The 17,904-nt window shown below is 54.0% G+C and overlaps 1 protein-coding gene across 1 annotated transcript in view; it reads right to left on the bottom strand.

The window, feature by feature from the left end:
• Nucleotides 1-261: 261 nt before the first annotated feature.
• Nucleotides 262-17,904, bottom strand: part of ADAMTS14 (ADAM metallopeptidase with thrombospondin type 1 motif 14) — a 71,003-nt gene continuing 53,360 nt past the window's right edge. The window contains exons 13-22 of the mRNA XM_032312193.1: nt 17,392-17,525; nt 16,899-17,022; nt 15,874-15,954; nt 10,185-10,348; nt 8,650-8,818; nt 8,047-8,179; nt 6,138-6,345; nt 3,242-3,371; nt 3,007-3,117; nt 262-755 (exon numbers count right to left, since the gene is read on the bottom strand). Of these exons, the coding sequence (XP_032168084.1) occupies nt 262-755; nt 3,007-3,117; nt 3,242-3,371; nt 6,138-6,345; nt 8,047-8,179; nt 8,650-8,818; nt 10,185-10,348; nt 15,874-15,954; nt 16,899-17,022; nt 17,392-17,525 (1,748 nt within the window). The remainder of the gene's footprint in view (nt 756-3,006; nt 3,118-3,241; nt 3,372-6,137; nt 6,346-8,046; nt 8,180-8,649; nt 8,819-10,184; nt 10,349-15,873; nt 15,955-16,898; nt 17,023-17,391; nt 17,526-17,904) is intronic.

The raw sequence follows: 17,904 nt of genomic DNA, 5'->3' as shown, positions 1-17,904 counted from the left end.
CCAGGAGACAGACAGGAGCCCCTGAGAAATTTGGCTGTGTCGCCCCCGGGTCTCCAGTTAGGGGCTTTCCCTGATCTTTTTCGTCCTCGCACACCCACATCATGGGGTGAAGTGCCATAGCCCTAAACTAGAACAACAAGAAGGCAAATAATTTAAAAGGCAGTCTGTGTTTGCCCTGTCCCGCTGTGTGTCCTCCGAGCCCGGCCCTCTCTGAGGCAGCACACACTGTAAACTTGACCGGTGGGAGAGGCAAGGGGAGGTTCATGTGACCAGGGACGTGGTCGGGAGGCCGGTGCCTGGGGGCTTCGGGGCTTCCCTGAGCTGTCCTTTATCCTCGGAGACGGGTACAGGTGCCCTGGTCCAGCCCCAAGGCAGTCCCCGGGGGGCGCTGGGGGAAGTGCCCCAGGACACCCGAGGGCTCAGATTCTGGGGAGGAGAGTGGTGCTGGGTCACTGGGGAGCTGGTGCCCAGAGGCCTTGGGAGCTGTGTGGGCTGGCCATGTTGATGGTCATCTGCTCCTGTCAGCCCCACGGTGGGCTCCACAGCATCTGGAGGGGCCTCGGATCCTGGCAGAGGGCTCCCGGGGGTGGAGAAGGGTGGTGGTGAGGTCAGGCGTGGGTCCAGGCTGGCGTCGGGGCCCAGGGCCCTTTTGGTACAGGACTCACAGCAGAGCCGGTGGTAGCCAGGGATGGAGCAGTAGCGATCGAGAACTTCCATCCGGCAGAAGATGGACCGGTCCCCCGTGCACGGCTCTGCTGCACATACAGCACAAGGACTGATGCCGGGAGGAGGCCTCCACCCCCGACTCCACCCAGCAACAGCAGGCCCTCCATCTCCTGCCCTCGCTGGACCCACTCTAAAGCTCTTTCCCGGAGCATGCCACAGTGCTGCCTGAGGGAGACACTGGCCAGAGTAAGAGCCTTTATTCTATGGAAGAGGAATTAAAACTCCCTAGAGCAGCAGTTCTCCAAGGAGGGTCCCCACACACGAACCATCAATATCACCTGGAAGCTTGCTGGAAATGCTGGTTCTCAGGCCCCATCCAGCCGGACCGAATCAGAAATTCGGGGGATGGAGCCCAGCTCCGGATTTCAACAAAACCTTTGAGGTGATTCCAAGGCAAGGAGAAACCTGAGAATCACAGCCCTACATCACCTGTCATCAGACTTGGTTGAGAAGTGGAACCCCCGCAGTGGGGGAGGGGGCTTGACAAAGAGCCATGCCCAGGAAGACCGGATGGTCAGTGTGGTCTGGGCACTGGGGGGGGCTGTGACCTGCAGCAAAGCTTGGGAACTCTGCTCTCGAAGAAGTGGGAACCCTCTGCCCCTCTCTATCAACCCAAAGGAATTGATCCCCTCAGGCCAGGGCCAGGCAGATGCCCGGCAAACCCACATGTGGGACACGCAGATGAAACATCCTGGTACCTGTCAACAGGCATCTGAAGACCTCCACCAATAAATCCAGAATGAAGCAGATCTGGGATCCAACTGAGGCTCTGCTGCTTAAAAAGCATGAACCCTTGGGCAAGGCATTTAAACTCCCCAACCCTGTTTTTTCTCCTATAAAATGGAATAATGCTAGACTCTGCCGGTGAATAATAACTTCATGAAGACAAATACCATTTATGAAATTCCTGACACACAGGGCTGCCCTCTACACTAGTTTCATTTGCTTCAGTTCAAATAGCATCTAAAAATGTTTTTGTGTTTCTGTGATAATTCCAGGTAGGTCTCTCCAGACCATGTGAAGGCAGGAACTCTGCTTTCTACTAATTTTTGCCCCAGGGCATGGAGGGGAGGCTGCAGGGGTGGGATGGGGAAGAGGCTGGGGGCTGGTTTGGGGGAACACGATAGATTGGGGGGAAAAAATGGAAAGCCAGTGGCCTCTAGATGGCGCCAGAATTCCAGGACCAGAATCCGGAGCCCAATCTGTACTGGGGCGGGGCGGGGGGGGGGGGGGGCCCCGCTTGAGCAGCCTGGCAGGGGGTGCGGAACAGCAGTAAAGAGGGAGCTAGAAGATACTCTGAGCACATCTAGTGAGTCCCCCACTTTCTTTCTTTCTTTCCTTCCTTTCTTTTTTTTCTTTCTTTTTTTTTTTTTTTTTTTACAAATGAGACCAATGAGTCCAAAGAGGTTTAGGGATTTGCATAGGGTCACACCTTCAGCTGGTCCTCCACTAGAAATTAAGATCTATTTTTCTGCTACTTGTCTTATCAGACCCTTATCAGTCCTTGAGAAGGTGAGGAACTAAAAGTGAAGGAAAAAATTCTAGGAAGGAAGCTTAGAACATAGGCCCTGGTTCTTGGCAGGTGTCCAGTCAATATTAATTGGTGGATTGGTGGATGGATCGATGGGTCGATGGATGATGGATGGATGACGGATGGATGGGTAGACGGGCAGATATGTGGGTGGATGGATGGATGGATGAAAAGATGGGATGGTGGACTAATGAGCTCCTGATCATGAGGCAGAGAGAAAGCACTATTATTACTATTTCTGATGTTAGCTGACAGCTAGGCAGGAGTGCATGACTGCCTCATTTAATTCTCTCAACAGCCCTATGAAGACAGCTCAGATCTATAACTGCTTATCCAAAATCTTGAAACCAGTTGGATTCATAATTCAGAACTTCTGAAGTTTGAGAAGTATTCTTCATGTTACAGAACAATCCCGAGTGGGGAGTGGGACATCCCCTTGTAACTACAGCAATGTTTCTATAGCAAAAGAATAGTGATCTCTTGCATCAGGCCAGATTCTAGCCTGGTGAGTTTGCACCAAATTTAGGGAAACACTTTGCAGCTCTCAACATTTTGGCAGTGCAGGTAAGGGTCTGTGGACCAGCATGGGCAAGACCCGCAGCTCACAGCTGAGGAATCAGAGGCTCCAGGAGGCTAAGGTCACGTGGACTGGAAGCTGGGGCTGTCCACCCCCCACCCACAGTCCGTGCTCGGGACATTACAACCACAGGAAGGTCTGGGGAGGAAGTGAAGTCCCGAGATACACTTACTTGATGATATCTTGTTAATGGGATATAGGGGCCCAGACTGTGGCACCCACTCTTCTTCTGGGGTCACAGGTTCCTGGATGTCAGTGCTCACTGTAGAGTTCTGGAGATTTCCTGGGAGCGGGGAGAAGCAGCTCTAGGGTTTGGGATTTCGAGGGGGCCTGGATGCCAGCCGGGCTGGGTTTCAGGCCTCGGCTGGGGGAGCCAGGCCTGTCCCCCCTCATCCTATCCAGCTCACCTGCACAGGCAGGCAGGCTGCAGACCTGAACGGTGTCCGGCTTGTCCCCCTCACACTGCCCGAGACTGTTGGCGTTGGTCCGACACACCACCTGCCGCTGCTGGATGCCCTCTCCACAGGTGGCAGAGCACTGGGCCGGGAAGGCAGGCCAGGCCCCAGCAGCCGGGGGCAGGGGGACAGGTGGAGAGACAAGAGGGAGGGGGTGGTGAGCTCCAGAGTCCAGCCAATGCCCAGGACAGAAAGGTGCAAAGGCACTGAGTTTTTATGTGGCCCAAGGGACATGGGAAGACGGCAGTGAAGAACTTCCCCAGGACAGAACGCTCACGTCAGTACTCTTCCGCTCGGAGCTCCCGGACCCTTTGTGTCACCTAAGCAGCTCAGCAGGGGACTTCGGGGACCCCATTCCAGCCCTTCTGCCTGGTCCCACCATGTTTAGTCTGTGCTCCCGGGGCCTGAAATACTTTGGGTATCATTTTGGCCAACCCCCTTGTTGCAATCCACCAGCCTGAGGGACCTGGGGCAGGTCCACTCGCTCGATGGTATCTTAGTAACAGGATGGAGAGACCCGGGTTGCGACACTTGCTTGGCTGAGTGAGCTGGGTGACACGGGCGCCCCAGACCCCTCTAGCTCTGACATTCAAAGGCTCTGTGACTCCGTGTACCAAAACTCAGCCGGCAGAGGCAGGCTCGGAAGTGTCTTCTTCCCGGAGAGGGCAAGGCACGGGAGCACAGTCTCCAAGGGCCACTGTGCACCTCAGTTCCTGGGCCTCATCTCCTCTGAGAGATGGAGGCTGGTGGCGGCGGCTCCCAAAGAGCAAGGCCACCCGGCATGACCGGGTCACATGGCTTGGTCAACACTGCTCCCTGCCTCTCCTAGTGGGATGGGGAAGACCTTACAGACGCGTACTTCTGCTGGGGCCGAGGGAAACACGAGCACAGAGGGCCACACAGACTGTGGGATGACATATCTCATTCTCACCCCCCAGGATGCAGAATGACAGTAGCCCTTGAGGGGTCAATCTTACCGGGGCAATGAACTTCCACTCTCCCTGCCCCCTCCCCAACCCGCCATCCCCCTGCTGTCAGTTTTCTCAAAAGCGTCTTCTGTAGACCAGCCGTCTGTTTATTTGTTAAAACAAATAAAGCTGTAGGTTAGGGAGAAGAAACTAAAGTCTGCGTAAGTCGTGCAGGGATTTGGGATCATTTAAAAATACCCTTTATTATTAATGTTTCCAGAGTACATTAAAGTACGTAAGGAAAGTCGGTCCTGAGAGCCTGTTCAAATACCAACAGCAGCTTTCCTAAATCAGCATTCAGGCACATTTTCAAATACTGTGTGGCGCCTTCTTAAACTCTAGACGCGCTCCGTTCCATTGGGAGTGACCGTTCTCCGTACTCTTGCGCTTTCCTCTCACGCCTCTTCTGAGGTTTACCTATCTCGCTTGAGTACAGTTCAAGCTTATTTATTTTTCTCTGTCTGGGCTATTTTACTGTGTGACCAGACCCTGATTTGGGGGTCCAATTCCCTGCAGATGGGCAGTTAGAGTATTGCCTGAAATTCCGCGATTACAATAAGCACTGTTGTGCTTATCCTCATGACCAAATGAGGTCTTAAAAATTATGGCAAAACAGGGATACCATACCATTTACCATTTTAACCCTTAGTAAGTGTCCAGTTCAGGGGCGACAAGGGCATTCTCATTGTAGTATGACCATCTCTACCACCACGCCCAGAACTTTCTCCTTCCTCCTAAACTGAGACCCTGTCCCCTCTAAACACAAACTCCCCCGCCCCCTCCCCTAGCCCCGGGCACCCACCCTCCTACTCCGCTTCTCTATGAATGTGGGTAAGTGGAATCACACAGCATTTGTCACTTCATGTCTGGCTGGTTCCCTTAGCATAACACGTTCAAGGTTTGCATCAGATGAACTTTTAAGAGAAAACTCAAGGCAGAAAATTTCCCCATGGCCACTTCAAGGGCTTAGCCAAGAGAACTTGGACTGAATACTCCTTCTTAGGGTCTCTCCTTTCCTACCCTGTCCTTCCAACATCGAACTTTCTTCAGAGCTGCTAGGTGATCTTTTATACCTGGAACCAGAGCATGGAATGTCCACATGAAAACCCCTCAAGAGTTTCTCACTGCCTTAGGATACATTCTAACTCCTCACAAAGACCCCATAGCACTGACCCCTGCCTGCCTCTCCATCATCCTGTAGGCCCCATCCCTTCCATTCAGCTCCAGTCCCACTGTCCTTTTGGTTTCTGGAACATGGCAAGGTTGTTCCTGCCACATGGTCCTTCTGGGGCTCATCCATCAGGTCTCAGCTCAAATGTCACCTCCACAAGGAAGCCCTCCCAGATACATCACCCCCATTCGCTTCTGCACAGCTCCAGCTGCAACCTGTTAATGCTTTTGTTATTGGATTACTTATCTCTTCCTTCTCTCTTATTGGACTAGATGCTACACAAGGCCAAGAATCACATCTAGTCAACGATGGATTCCAGACATTCCTAGTATAGTATGTCTGGCATGTAGTTGGCACTCAGTAAATATTTCTTGAGTGCAAGAAAGTGCTTCCGTTTGCTCACCTGTGTCACGAGGATATTAGCCCATGCCTCCTAATTCTGACCCAGATCTAGGTCAAAGCGGAGAGTGAATGAATAGAAAGGCCTAGCCTAGAAACCTCCCAGCAGACGTGGGAGCTGTTGGACTTAGTTTTGAGAAAGATCAGATGGGATCAGATCAGATGGGGGAAAGAAATGCAGTCAAAGACTCTCTGCCTGCAGGGAGCGTCACACCTTTTAGCAATGCCTCACCCAGAGCCACCTTTTCTAGGACTCCCCAGAGAAGGTGCCCACTGGTCCAGCCCCTCCCGCCCTCTGGGAACAACTCACCTGGGACCAGGCTCCCATGCGCCACTGGGCTGGACAGGGCACGCGGAAGCAAGGCCGCCGGGCTTCAGGCCGGTCCCCAGGGCAGGCCTTGGCCGGCATGGCCTTGTGGGTACCGTTGGAGAGGGGCAACAGGCACTGCACCCCTCGGGTCTGCACCCCCAGCTTCCCACAGCTCCGGCTGCAGGCACCCCACTCCTCCGTCACCCACCTGGAGAAAGACAAGGCAAAAGATGGAGGAGAGGAGGGACTAGGGGGACACTTCCTCGCAGGGTCACGCCCACCCCTTGAATCATTGCAGGCAGGAGCTGGAGAGTGGGTGTGAGTTTCAGAAGGCTTGGGAGCCAAGACAACCACCCGCCTGGGTCTGCAGCTGCCAGGCTGTGTGCCCTTATGGAGGTCACTTACTCTCTCCTCTGTTTCCTCATCTGAAAAATGGGTATAATTCATCTTGAAATCTGGCACCCTGCATATTTGCAGGCAAGCTATTCATGCCTCTGAACTCAGCTGCCTCATCTTCACATTAGGATTCCTTCAACACCTGGTAACTAGCAGAGTGTCTCACCTGGGCAGGTACTGTCCTAGGTGCTGAGCTACGGCAGGACACAAAACAGAGTGGCAGCTTGTAGAATTGAAGCCTTTCCCCTGAGCCTCCTGGGACAATTAAAAGGACTTGTATACTTAGAGCACTTGGCAGAGTGTGTGCACACAGCAGGCGCATAATAAATGCAGGTACTATTATTATCACCATCAGCACCTGCGGAATTTTGGTGCTGATCAGCTAAGCTGGTGGTCTCCAATGTCTTCCAGCCCAGAGCAGCCCCCAAGAACACGAGAAGTAGACAACGCTGCTGGCTGAGTTAGACAAAGACCAGACAAGGGTTGGGTTAGTGGGGTGGGAGGCAGCCCCAACCCCTACTTCCGTGTTTCCTGAGACATCTTTTAGTGAATGAGGGCTCTTTCAGCCAACCCCTTCCTTTAAAAGACAAAAAACAAAAAGGCCCCAAACTTCACTTGGCGGTTTACAGATGAGAAGCCAGGTGGGGTGACCCGCCCATGACCACAGTGGAGTGAGCACCACATGCTCTGTGGCCATGGACATTGGCAGGAAAACGGTCTGCATATGGCATGAAAGGGATGTGCAGATGGCTGGGGAGCAGAGTATCCCGGCCCAGGCCTGGCACAGGGAGGCCACTGTGGGCTCCGTGCCAGTCACCAGCTCCCCCTCCCCCAGCCCCAAGGCTCCCTCAGCCTGAGGGAGCAGAGCTGCTGTGAGCAAAGCCAAGTCAGACTGCTCAGACCCCCAGGGATTCCTGAGGAGGCTGGAGAAAGGCCTCGGCTCTCTGCCTGGGGGCCAAGGAGGTGCTGGGGCCACCTCTGTGACAGGCTCAAGGCCAGACATTGAATCCCTGACAAGTCATAGCTCTTCCTCTCCACAAATCCCCCTCCAAATAGCCCCAAGAATATGACCTTGTGCTCAAATGAACCCGTGTCCTCAGACCAGGGAACCCCAGTGGGGGCTAGAACACGGCTGCGGCTACGGCCTATGGCCCGGAGCCCATAAGCGCTGAAATCCACCTCATCTCACAGACCCCTCATTGAGGGAAAGCGATGTTTCCAAAGTGGGCCTTGGTTTCCCCATCTGTTAAAGAACGCTGGAAGGGGCAGAACAAAGGGAGCACCATCCTTCTTCCGGGAGTGGAAGTTAACCCAGAAGCCCCACAGGGGACAGGTGGGCAAGGAGGGCACAGTCTGCCAAGTGGGTTGCTCTGCCCCGGGGGGAGCCCGAGACAAAGGGCGGTGTGCCTCCATTCTCTGGGGCCAGAGGAAGCGGGCCCGGCAGCTCCCCCTCCTGGCCAAGGGAGGGTCAGCAACACCCTTGGAAATGCAGTCACTCCTCTGGGACACTCACGTGGGCTGGGCACACGGGTGCTGGTTGCAGCGCCGGCGGATGGGCTTGGGCCTCTTCCTGTGGTCACACAGGTGCCGCTGGACCATGTGGTGGTCACGCCGGCGCCGGCAGCCATATTTGGTAAACTGGATCCCTGTGGGGAGGGCAGGCTGACTTGGGCCTGGTCCCACCAGGCCCCCACAGCTCTGCCGGGGCCTCGGGGATGCCAAAATCTAGAGAGCCTGGAGGGCGAAGCCTACCCTCCCTCTGTGCCTTTGCACCCCTCCCGCCCCAGTCGCTTTCTGAAGAAGCCTTGATCCGTCCATCTCCCGTGTCCCTGGGTGAGGGAGGAGGGGACCTGGCTGAAGGGCTGCCCCTCCACCAAGCTGGGGAGCCCTCGCAGGGTGCAGGCCCAGCCTCACCACCAATCCAGCATCCCAGCCCCATCCCCGCGGCCCTGCCCAAACAGGTTGTCACACCCAAGACATCTTTGAGGAGACAGTGAGGCACAAGCTAGGGACAGATCAAGTGGAGACAATGCAGGCCCCCAGACACTCCTGCTCCTCCCCTGAAAAGCCCTGGCCTGCCCTGACGAGGCCACCAGACGGCCGGACGGGCCAGTACCTCCTCCACAGGACTTGGTGCAAGGGGCCCAGCTCTTGAGCGCCCACTCGTAGGTGTCCGTCTCCTCCAGAAGCACGTTGTTGCTCCCGATAAGAGGCAGCAGGTCCTCATGGATGACGTACTTGTAGGCCAGGCTGCTGCGGGGACCCCCTTTGGCGGGGGGGAGCACCTGAGGAGAGACAGAGGAGGTGGCACAGGACTAGAGAGCAGAGAGGCAAGGCCAGCATGGGGCGGGGTGGGGGGCAGGGAAAAATGTGGGCTCAGGACCCAGCCTGGCCTGGGAGGCCATTCACACCAGCAGCCGTGCAGCAGACTCGGGCTACACACCTGCTTCTCACAGACCTAAGTTTTAATGAGGGCAGAAACCGTGTCTGTCAGCTGGTCCTCCTCACCAGGGCAGCCACACGCTACCTGACTCCAGAAGATGGTCTATAAGGTAGACTCTTATCGGACATAGGATGGCCAATGGTTTCTCCCATCCTGTCTGGCTTGTCTTCTCATGGCTGTCCTCGTGTCTTCTGATGCACAAAAGTTCTCAGTTTCCACGAAGACCAATTAACCTATTTTTCTTCTGTTGCTCATGCTTTGGGTATCACAACTATGATCCAAGGTCATGGGATTGAGCCCTCTGTTTTCTCTAAGAGTTCTAGGTTTTTAGCTCTTGTACTTGGGTATTTGATCTATTTGGAGCTCCTTTGTGTATATGGGGTGAGGTAGAGATTCATCTTCATTCTTTTACATGTGGATAATCCAGTTGTCCCAGCACTGTTTTAGTTGAAGAGATTATTTTTTGCCCACTGAATGGTCTTGGTACCCTCTCTGAAAAGCACTGGCCATAGGTATATGGGGAGTCAGCAAATTAGGGTGAAGAGAAATACAGATTCAAATAGATTGAATTAATATGCCGACCCCAATAGGCTTCAGACCCTTCCCTCTTGGACCTTCTGACTAGTGAGGGCAACACCAGAAACAAAACCTCTTCCTGGTATCCCTGCCACCAGCCAGTGCCAAGGGCCTGCAGACAAAGCCCCTCCTGGTCTGATCTCCTGCATTAACAGTCCCTGCTCTATAAGCCCCGGTCTATGGTCTAGGAAGAGGCGGTGTGGGCAGAGGTGGCCCCAGCAAGGACAGTGACCTCATCCCCTCACAGGAAGCTGGCATCATGAGACGGCACCCCCAGGTCACTTGTTGGCAAGGCCATAATGCCAGCAGACACCAGATGATGCCAGAACAACACAGGGAACCAACCCAGGGGCCTCCTGCTCATTCCTAGGCCCTATTTCTGACACTGCATTAAGGAGACTCCCTCTGACAGGAGGACAACCACTTCTTTCTCCTTCATTATTTGCCATCCTGCCTGCCTTTAAGCATAGAGGGCACCTTGGCCTTGACCTTGCCCAGGCTGCTAAAGACACTGCAACAGGAGGACTTCAACAGGTCGGTGCTGACTCAATAGTGAAGACAGTGAGCTAGGGGAGGCTGGGCTGGGGCACCAAGGCAGTGGACAGGGGCTACCGTGCAGGGTGGGGGCTCACCAGGACAGCAATGGCTTCAGGCAGGGGCCCACTGGTCTTGAGGCTCTCCTTGGTGTCCTCCACCACGTACTCCCACTCCAGGCCCATTGCAGTAAAGGTCCGGCTCATTGCTTCCTTGCCCTTGGGGTTGAGGATGAAGCTGCCTGTGACCTGGTTCTTCACCGCTGGCCATGGGGAGAGGGTCACACAGATTTCTATTCCCCTTCACAGGAGCACTAGCCAGTCCTCCTCTGGGGCACCAAGACTTTCCTAGTGAACCTCTTGGGGCTCCCTGTGACCCGTTACTCCTTTCCACCGGAGGCTCCGCAGTCAGATGAGTCACCACACTGACGGCAGACAGCTTCCCTGCTTCTGGACCCTGTGCACCCCACCCTGTCCTCCCTTCCCTTCCTCCTGCCTGACTAATCTGCACTCATATGGAAGGCTCAGCATAATTCTCCCCTCCTCCAGGAAGTCTTCTTTGATTGCTCCGTCCTCAAGAAATTGCCCCCCTCCCCGCCCCCTAAAACTTCTATCAGAGAACCCTAAGGCTAAAAATACAGGCTCTGGAGTCAGACAGATCTGGGGAAGTTACATAGTTTCCCTGTGTTGCCTCAGTTTCACCATCCATAAAATGAGAATCCTAACTATACCTTGCTCATAGGGCTGTTGCCCCATGAGGATAACTGCGGTACCGCACTCCCACCTATGCTCCATGGGGCTCTGGCAACAGTTAAAAGAGTTCATATGCATAAAGTACTAGGCGGCATGCGTGGTATGCTGCTGGCACTCAATAAATGATAAGTGTTATTATTATCATCAGTACAGGGCCTGATACTTGGCATTGTTGTCCTTACGGATGTCTCATCCCCCCCACAGCCTGTCACCTTCATCTTGGTGTTCTTGGGGCCTGGCCTAGAGGAAGAGTTTTAAAAACATCTCTATATTTCTACCCTCTAACGTCCCGTCAGTGAGTAACTTGCAATTTGGTCCTGAAAGTGCCTGGCAGGTGGACCAGAGGTATGCAGGTGCAGACCCCTCCGGGGAAAGGCCCCGGTGTCACAGCCTTGGCCACCCTGGAAGCAGCAGGTCAGGGTAGGGCTGCAGCCAGGGACCCAAGCCTCTCAGGCAAGTAGGACAGCAAAGGCTCCAGAGCCTGGGCGTGTCCCCGCTTGGTGAGGAAGAAAACCATTCTGCGTAATTACGCAACCCGAGAGCCAACGATCAGAGCATTAACCACACCCCCGTCACTCTGCTACCTGCCCCTGTGGACTCCTCACACATGTCCCAAGGCTGGTGCTACCATGAGCCCACATGGAGAGTCAGAGGCCCCTGAGGGGCAAGGACTTGTCCTAGACACACAGCTCTCTCTCCAGGGCACCAGCCTCCCTAGCAAGCAGGAGGAGAAGAGATACCCCTCATTTCTCATTGCCCAATCTCTCTTAGCCCCCAGAAATTGCCAGACCTGGGGCTGGGGCCGGGCAGCTCCTCGGGCCAGGCCCAGCGCCAAATCTTCCCACCACCCTGTCTGCTCCAACACCTCTCGGCAGTCGCCGCTCACCTCCTCAGGCTGTACACCCCTCATTCCAGGGGCGGTGGGCTGGGCTCCTTGGGGACCTTACCACCCACGCTTGCCTGTGAGTCCTGGCCCGACCGCTGACCCACGCTGTACCCTGAGCGACCACGGGCGTCCCTCATTTGACTGACCTTCACTTCATTGTGCTTTTCAGATACTGCATTTTGTACAAACTGAACATCTGTGGCAACCGGGCCTCAAGCAAGTCTATCAGTGACATTTTTCCAACAGCTCACTTCACATGTGTGTCCCATTTTGGTAATTCTTGCAATATTTCAGACATTTTCAGTATGATACTTGTTCTGGTGATCTGTGATCATTGGTACCTGGTGTTCCTATTGGAATTGTTTTGGGGCACCAACCACTGAGCCCACATAGTGCAGGGTACTTCACAGATCAATGTCATGCATGTCCTGACTACTCCATGGACGGGCCTATCCCCTGTCTCTGTTCCTGTCCTAGAGCCTGCTTATGCCCTGAGACAATAGTAAATCAGGTCAACAAATAACCATTCAATGGCCACTAAGTATTCCAGTGAAAGGAGCAGTCACTGTCTCTCACTTTACATCAAAAGCTGGAAATGGGGGCGCATGGGTGGCTCAGTGGGTTAAAGTCTCTGTCTTCGGCTCGGGTCATGATCTCAGGGTCCTAGGATCAAGCCCTGCATCAGGCTCTCTGCTCAGCGGGGAGCCTATTTCCCCCTTTCTCTCTGCCTGCTCTCTGCCTATTTGTGATCTCTGTCTGTCAAATAAATAAAATTTTTTTAAAATCTTAAAAAAAAAAAAAAAAGCTGGAAATGATGAAGCTTGGTGCAGAACGCAAGTCCAAAGCCGAGACGGGCCAAAAGCCAGGCATGTTGTACTAAACAGTCAGCCCAGCTGAGAAGGCAAAGGAAAGGTTCTTGAAGGAATGTGTTTCTCCAGTGAACACACAAATGATAAGAAAGGGAAACAGCCTTATTGCCAATATGGGGAAAGCGGTCTGAATGCAAGATCAAACCAGCCACGACATTCCCTTAAGCCAGAGCCTACCCCAGAGCAAGGCCCTAATGCTCTTCAATTCTGTGAAGGCTGAGAGAGGGGAAGAAGCTGTAGAAGAAAAGCTGGAAGCTAGGAGAGGTTAGTTCTTGGGGTTTAAGAAGCCAGACCCCATAACAAAGAAGCAGAAGGTAAGGCAGCGAGTGCTGATGGAGAAGCTGTAGCGAGTTATCCAGAAGACGCGGCTGAGATCACTCATGAAGGTGGCTAAGCCCAACAAGAGATTTTTCAGTGTAAAAGAAGACAGTCTCCTCCTGAAAGATGCCATCGAGGCCTTTCATGCTTGAGAGGAGCCTCCATGATCATCACGAGTCTGATGAGCGGTGCCAGAGGAAAAGTCCCAGCTCGAGGAGAGCACAGGGGAGACAGTAACTGCAGGCTTCTCCTCCCCTCGTTTCCTTTCAAAGAGTCCATGTCCCCAGATTCTCGGAGAGTCTAACAAGTTTGGGCAAGACCTTGGCCTTCACTGCCAACACTGCCACCTGTCCCAGACTTCTCCAGAGAGCGCGTGCCCCGACAGGCAGGCACGCACGCACACACTCACTCACTCCTGCATACACACCTTGCACATGTTCACTGGGGGCACGTGGACCTCACCCGTGTGTGATCACACGATGTGTGTGGCAACATCGGGTCTCAGTTCCACTCCCCTCCCTGCCCAGCTCCTGTGGAACTCTAGACCTCCAGGGAACTCATCCAGTAAACACACAGGCAAGCCTGCCCAAGCTGAACCTGCCCTGGGTTCTAGAAGCTTCCGTCTGGACCCCTACAGGACTCTATGAGCAGCCTCCCTCATAGAGCACTCCTCACCTCTGGAGGAGGGAGGAGTAGACTTCTGCAGGCGGGGGTGGGGGCCAGCGCAGCAGTGGGGGGTGGGGGATGGGGGTGGGGGGTGGGGGATGGGGGGTGGGGGGTGGCTGGGCAGAAGGGGCAGGCCAAGGAGGCCCGAGGGGCTGCTGGTATTATGGACTCATCTGAGGGGTGGGATAGGAGGAGTGTCTGCAAGGTCCACCTTCTTCTTGGAGTAAATGACCCTTCCCTCCTTGCCCCCTTCCCCCCTCCGCAAAATACCCCAGAATTGGACAGGCAGGTGGGCAGGGAGTTGGCCAAGCCAAGCCAAGCCCTCCAGACTCTCACTCCCAGTGCAGAGTGGCGTCGTAGGCAAGGGCACTGGGCTGGCAGACAGCCCAGGCTCACTGCGTGGGTGATTCGGGGAACACAGAGGGCCCACGAGCAACTGTGGGCCTCAATTTCCCCTTGTGCCTCTTGCCTATTTGCACTGCACCCTCTCAGGTGCCTTCTAGAGCAGCCTTGCTCTATTACAGCTGTGTAAATGCAGGTGTATTTCCCGAGGGGTGAAATTTCCTTAGGATGCTTTAAAACATTTTCTATTATTTTGGTGATAACCTTAAAATAGGAGCATCAGTATTTCTGTAATAGATGAGCCTGCCCAGAGACGTTATGTTTAGGAAGAGCTGGTGACAAGCAGTGTGACCAGGTGGGCATAAGAGGTAAGAGGGGCCTCTGGGATATGCTGAGGCCCAGTGACATCATGGCACGCATGCCCTCTGTGAGGGGTCTGAACACAGAGAAGTGTGGGAGAGCCCAGCCACTACCCAGTGTTGGGGCGGCAGCCTTCTCTGTTTGCTCATTGAGAACCTGCTCCAAACCATGCTTGTGCGGTTTAAATTGACATTAATTCACCTACGACACACTTGGCCTTTTAAAGTGTGGAATTCAGGGACTATTGGGGACCACTATCCGATTCGTGAAGACACGTCATCACCCCCATTTGCAGACCCTCCTGTGCCCCCCACCACAGGCCCCTGGGCACCATGAGTCTGCCCTCCTGTCTCTCTGGATTTGCCTGTTCCGGACACATTCATTTGTTTGGCCACCAACTTGGCTTCAGCACAAACGGAACACAGCGAACAAATGAACACAAAAATCTCTCCCGTTCCATTAATGTTCTCAATTTGAACTTTGTCGATTTATTTTGGGGCCCTAATTTTTAATCTCTCTTGGCTTTGTAGTTGTATAACTACTATAAGGAGTGATTTAGTGATTGTGTTTAAGTGTCATTATAATAAGAATAATTGGGGCGCCTGGGTGGCTCAGTGGGTTAAAGCCTCTGCCGTCGGCTCAGGTCATGATCCCAGGGTCCTGGGATCAAGCCCCACATCGGGCTCTCTGCTCCGCAGGGAGCCTGCTTCCTCCTCTCTCTCTATCTCTCTGCCTACTTGTGATCTCTGTCAAATAAGTAAATAAAATATTTTTTTAAAAAAGAATAATTTAAGGGTCCATGTGGCAGATTGCAAAAATGGCTACAAATTCCTCCTGTGCCAGCGTGCACACCTCCTTACACTATGACTCTACCATACTTCCCACCAAGAGATTGTCTGTTGCTACCCCCTGAGTCCGGGGTAGTCTTGGCCATGAGACTGCTTGGGCCAACACGATATTACCAAGCATGACACAAGCAGAGACCTGGCAAGTACTTGCTTGCTCTTGCCCCCACTGAGGACCATGTGACAGACACCATGTGAATAATCCCAGGCTAACCAGCTGGGGACATGGCCCTGTCAGCCCCTCATACTGGTTAACTGCCAAAACCAACCAGTATCTAATGGGCTGACCTGATGCTGCCTTTGTATGGGGGAGTCCAAGCAGAGAAGCAGAAGCAACATGAGAGGAGCCCAGCTCAGACTGAAGGTCCACAGAACCATAAGCTAATATAAACACTTGTTTGAAACCACAAAGTCTGGGGATGGTATGTTACACAGTAAAAGGAGACTGATACATTGTACAAAAATGGTTTTTCTTCGAAAGAGGTGTACAGTTAATTAACAGTGGCTTCCCCCTGGGGAAACAAACTGCTCCGGGAGGGCAGGGGATGCCCTCTCACACCTTCTGAAATTTGAATCATGGAACAGGTTGTCTATTCAACATAAGTTAAAAAAAAAATTAAGGGTTCCCTGCCATCATTCAAATTTGTGAAATCTCCCCTGTTTTAGAATGCTTTCCTCTGCCCTCCCAGCTTCTCCACAGCTCAGACCCCAGGGCCTGGTGGCCCCTCTCCCAGCTCCCCGGCACTCACCAATGTGGTGGGGGACCTTCTCCAGCTCCTCAATCTGGATGTGCCGGGCACCCGCTGGGATCTGTACCAGTTTGAGAGCTCCTGCCACAGAGAAGGATCCGTGGGCATATCAAACTGGTGGCCTCTCTGCCCAGTGGTCTGCCCCCCGCCCCTAGCACGTACCCAAGAACCTGTTTCTTCATCTGTAAAAGAGGAACGGACCCTTGTCCACAAGGTGCAGAGAGGGTCAAATGAGATCCTAGTGCTTAAATGCTTCAAGTCCAAGGGCGGCATGTGTGGGTAATAATATTATTATTCCTCACTTTCCTGAGCCTCCTTTTCTCTCTTGATGTCCCTCCCCCTTTCTTCTCACACCTTAAGGGATTTAGATGAAGATCCAGCGCGGCTTCTCTGCTCCCAATCCCAGCCCTGGAAACAAACCTCTCACGAAGCTGTCCCTCTTGCCCCCACAAGGAGAGGCGAGGCAAAGCTGTGACACTCTCAAAGGGGAGATGGAACTAATTCATCCTCGAGTGTAAAGGACTAATACCTGGCCCTTTTCATCAGCCAGGTGTGGCCAGACTGAAGATGGGGAGGGAAGTCAAGGAACTCAAGGTACCAGGAGTTCAAAGCAGGAGGTGCCACAACGTTACCAAAAAAGGGAGGGAGGAAGAGAAAAAGCATTCCAGTCCTGTCTGGGCTACCTCTTCAGACCTGTCTGAGCTCTCACTCCTCCCAGCAGTCCTGGGGTCAAAGAGATGGCTGAGCTCCTATCATCCCACACTAGATGCAGAAAAATGCTTCTGAGCTCCTGGGCCTAAATGCATGCAGCATGCCCTGAAGAGGGGGCGCCCAGCTATAGCTCCGAGCTCAGCAGCCCGGGGCAGCTTGGGAAGCCCGAGGCAGGCTCCAGGTGCCTCCCCCACTCCACCCCCCCCCACCCCCGAGCCTGAACTGCCCTTCCCCGAGCAGAGGAAGGAGGGCCCACATGGCCAGGCCAGAACCCCAGCCACTCCTGGTCATCTCCCCAGCCCCAGGCTGCTCACCTGCCTGCTTGGAGGCCTTGCCCAGTGTCCCCTTCACAGTCCTGCAGTGAGAGTTGTCGCCGCCACAGACCCCACACTTGTCATCTGCCTTCATGGATCCCACCTCCTTGTCACAGCCGACGGGCTGAGGCCAGAGGATGGGTCAGCAGGGGAAGGCTCCCATTCCCCCTTGCTACCGTCCCCATGCTAGCAGCCCCTGACTCCCTCCCCAGTCCCGAGGCCCCACAAGTTGACCAGGGACCCAGAGGCACTCCTGGACAGGTCTCTGCCACAAACTCGCCATGTGACAGGCACAGATCTTATTTCCTTGAATGGGGCTGGGGACATAATCCCTCTTCAGCATCCGGGATTATGCTAAGGACCAAGTGTGTCATGGGTGGGGCAGGAGAGGAGAGGCTGGTCTCCCCAGGGAGCAGGAAGAGGGGCAGGTAGTGCAGCCCTCCAGTCTCCCCAGGGAAGCCAGAAGGTGGGGGGCCCAGAGCAGGACACCTACCACACACTCGCCACGGGCACAGACGCTATATGGGTCCCGGTAGCTGCAGCGTGTCCCATCGTGGACCACCTGGTTCATGAAGACCACATCCCCTGTGTCTTCTGACCGGCAGATCAGCTCACACTTCTGGGCATCTGTGGACAGAGACCATGCCGAGTTCCCAGTCATGCTCAGAGAAAGTAGGCTGGCCCAGGAGGACGCCAGCACCTGTCCCAAGCATGAAGCTCCCTAGCCAGCTCCAGGGCACTGGGGGGAGCCCTGTGGGTGGAGCTGGGACTTAAAATCCCTGCGTAGTGACCCTGGGCAAATTATCAGACCTCTCTGAGCCTCAGTTCCTTACCCCTGATCAGTAAAATGCCACACAGGACGTTAAAGAAAATCAAGTGATAAAATAATAGTAATAATAATAAACCAATACTTAGTGAATGCTTACTATATGCCAGATGCTTCCAAAACCTCCACACACTATTTTCTTTTTTTTTTTTCTTTGTAAGTAGGCTCCATGCCCAAGGT

Source organism: Mustela erminea, chromosome 14 (genome assembly GCF_009829155.1).
Source record: "Mustela erminea isolate mMusErm1 chromosome 14, mMusErm1.Pri, whole genome shotgun sequence".
NCBI lineage: Eukaryota > Metazoa > Chordata > Mammalia > Carnivora > Mustelidae > Mustela > Mustela erminea.
This window is presented reverse-complemented; position numbering and strand designations above follow the sequence as displayed.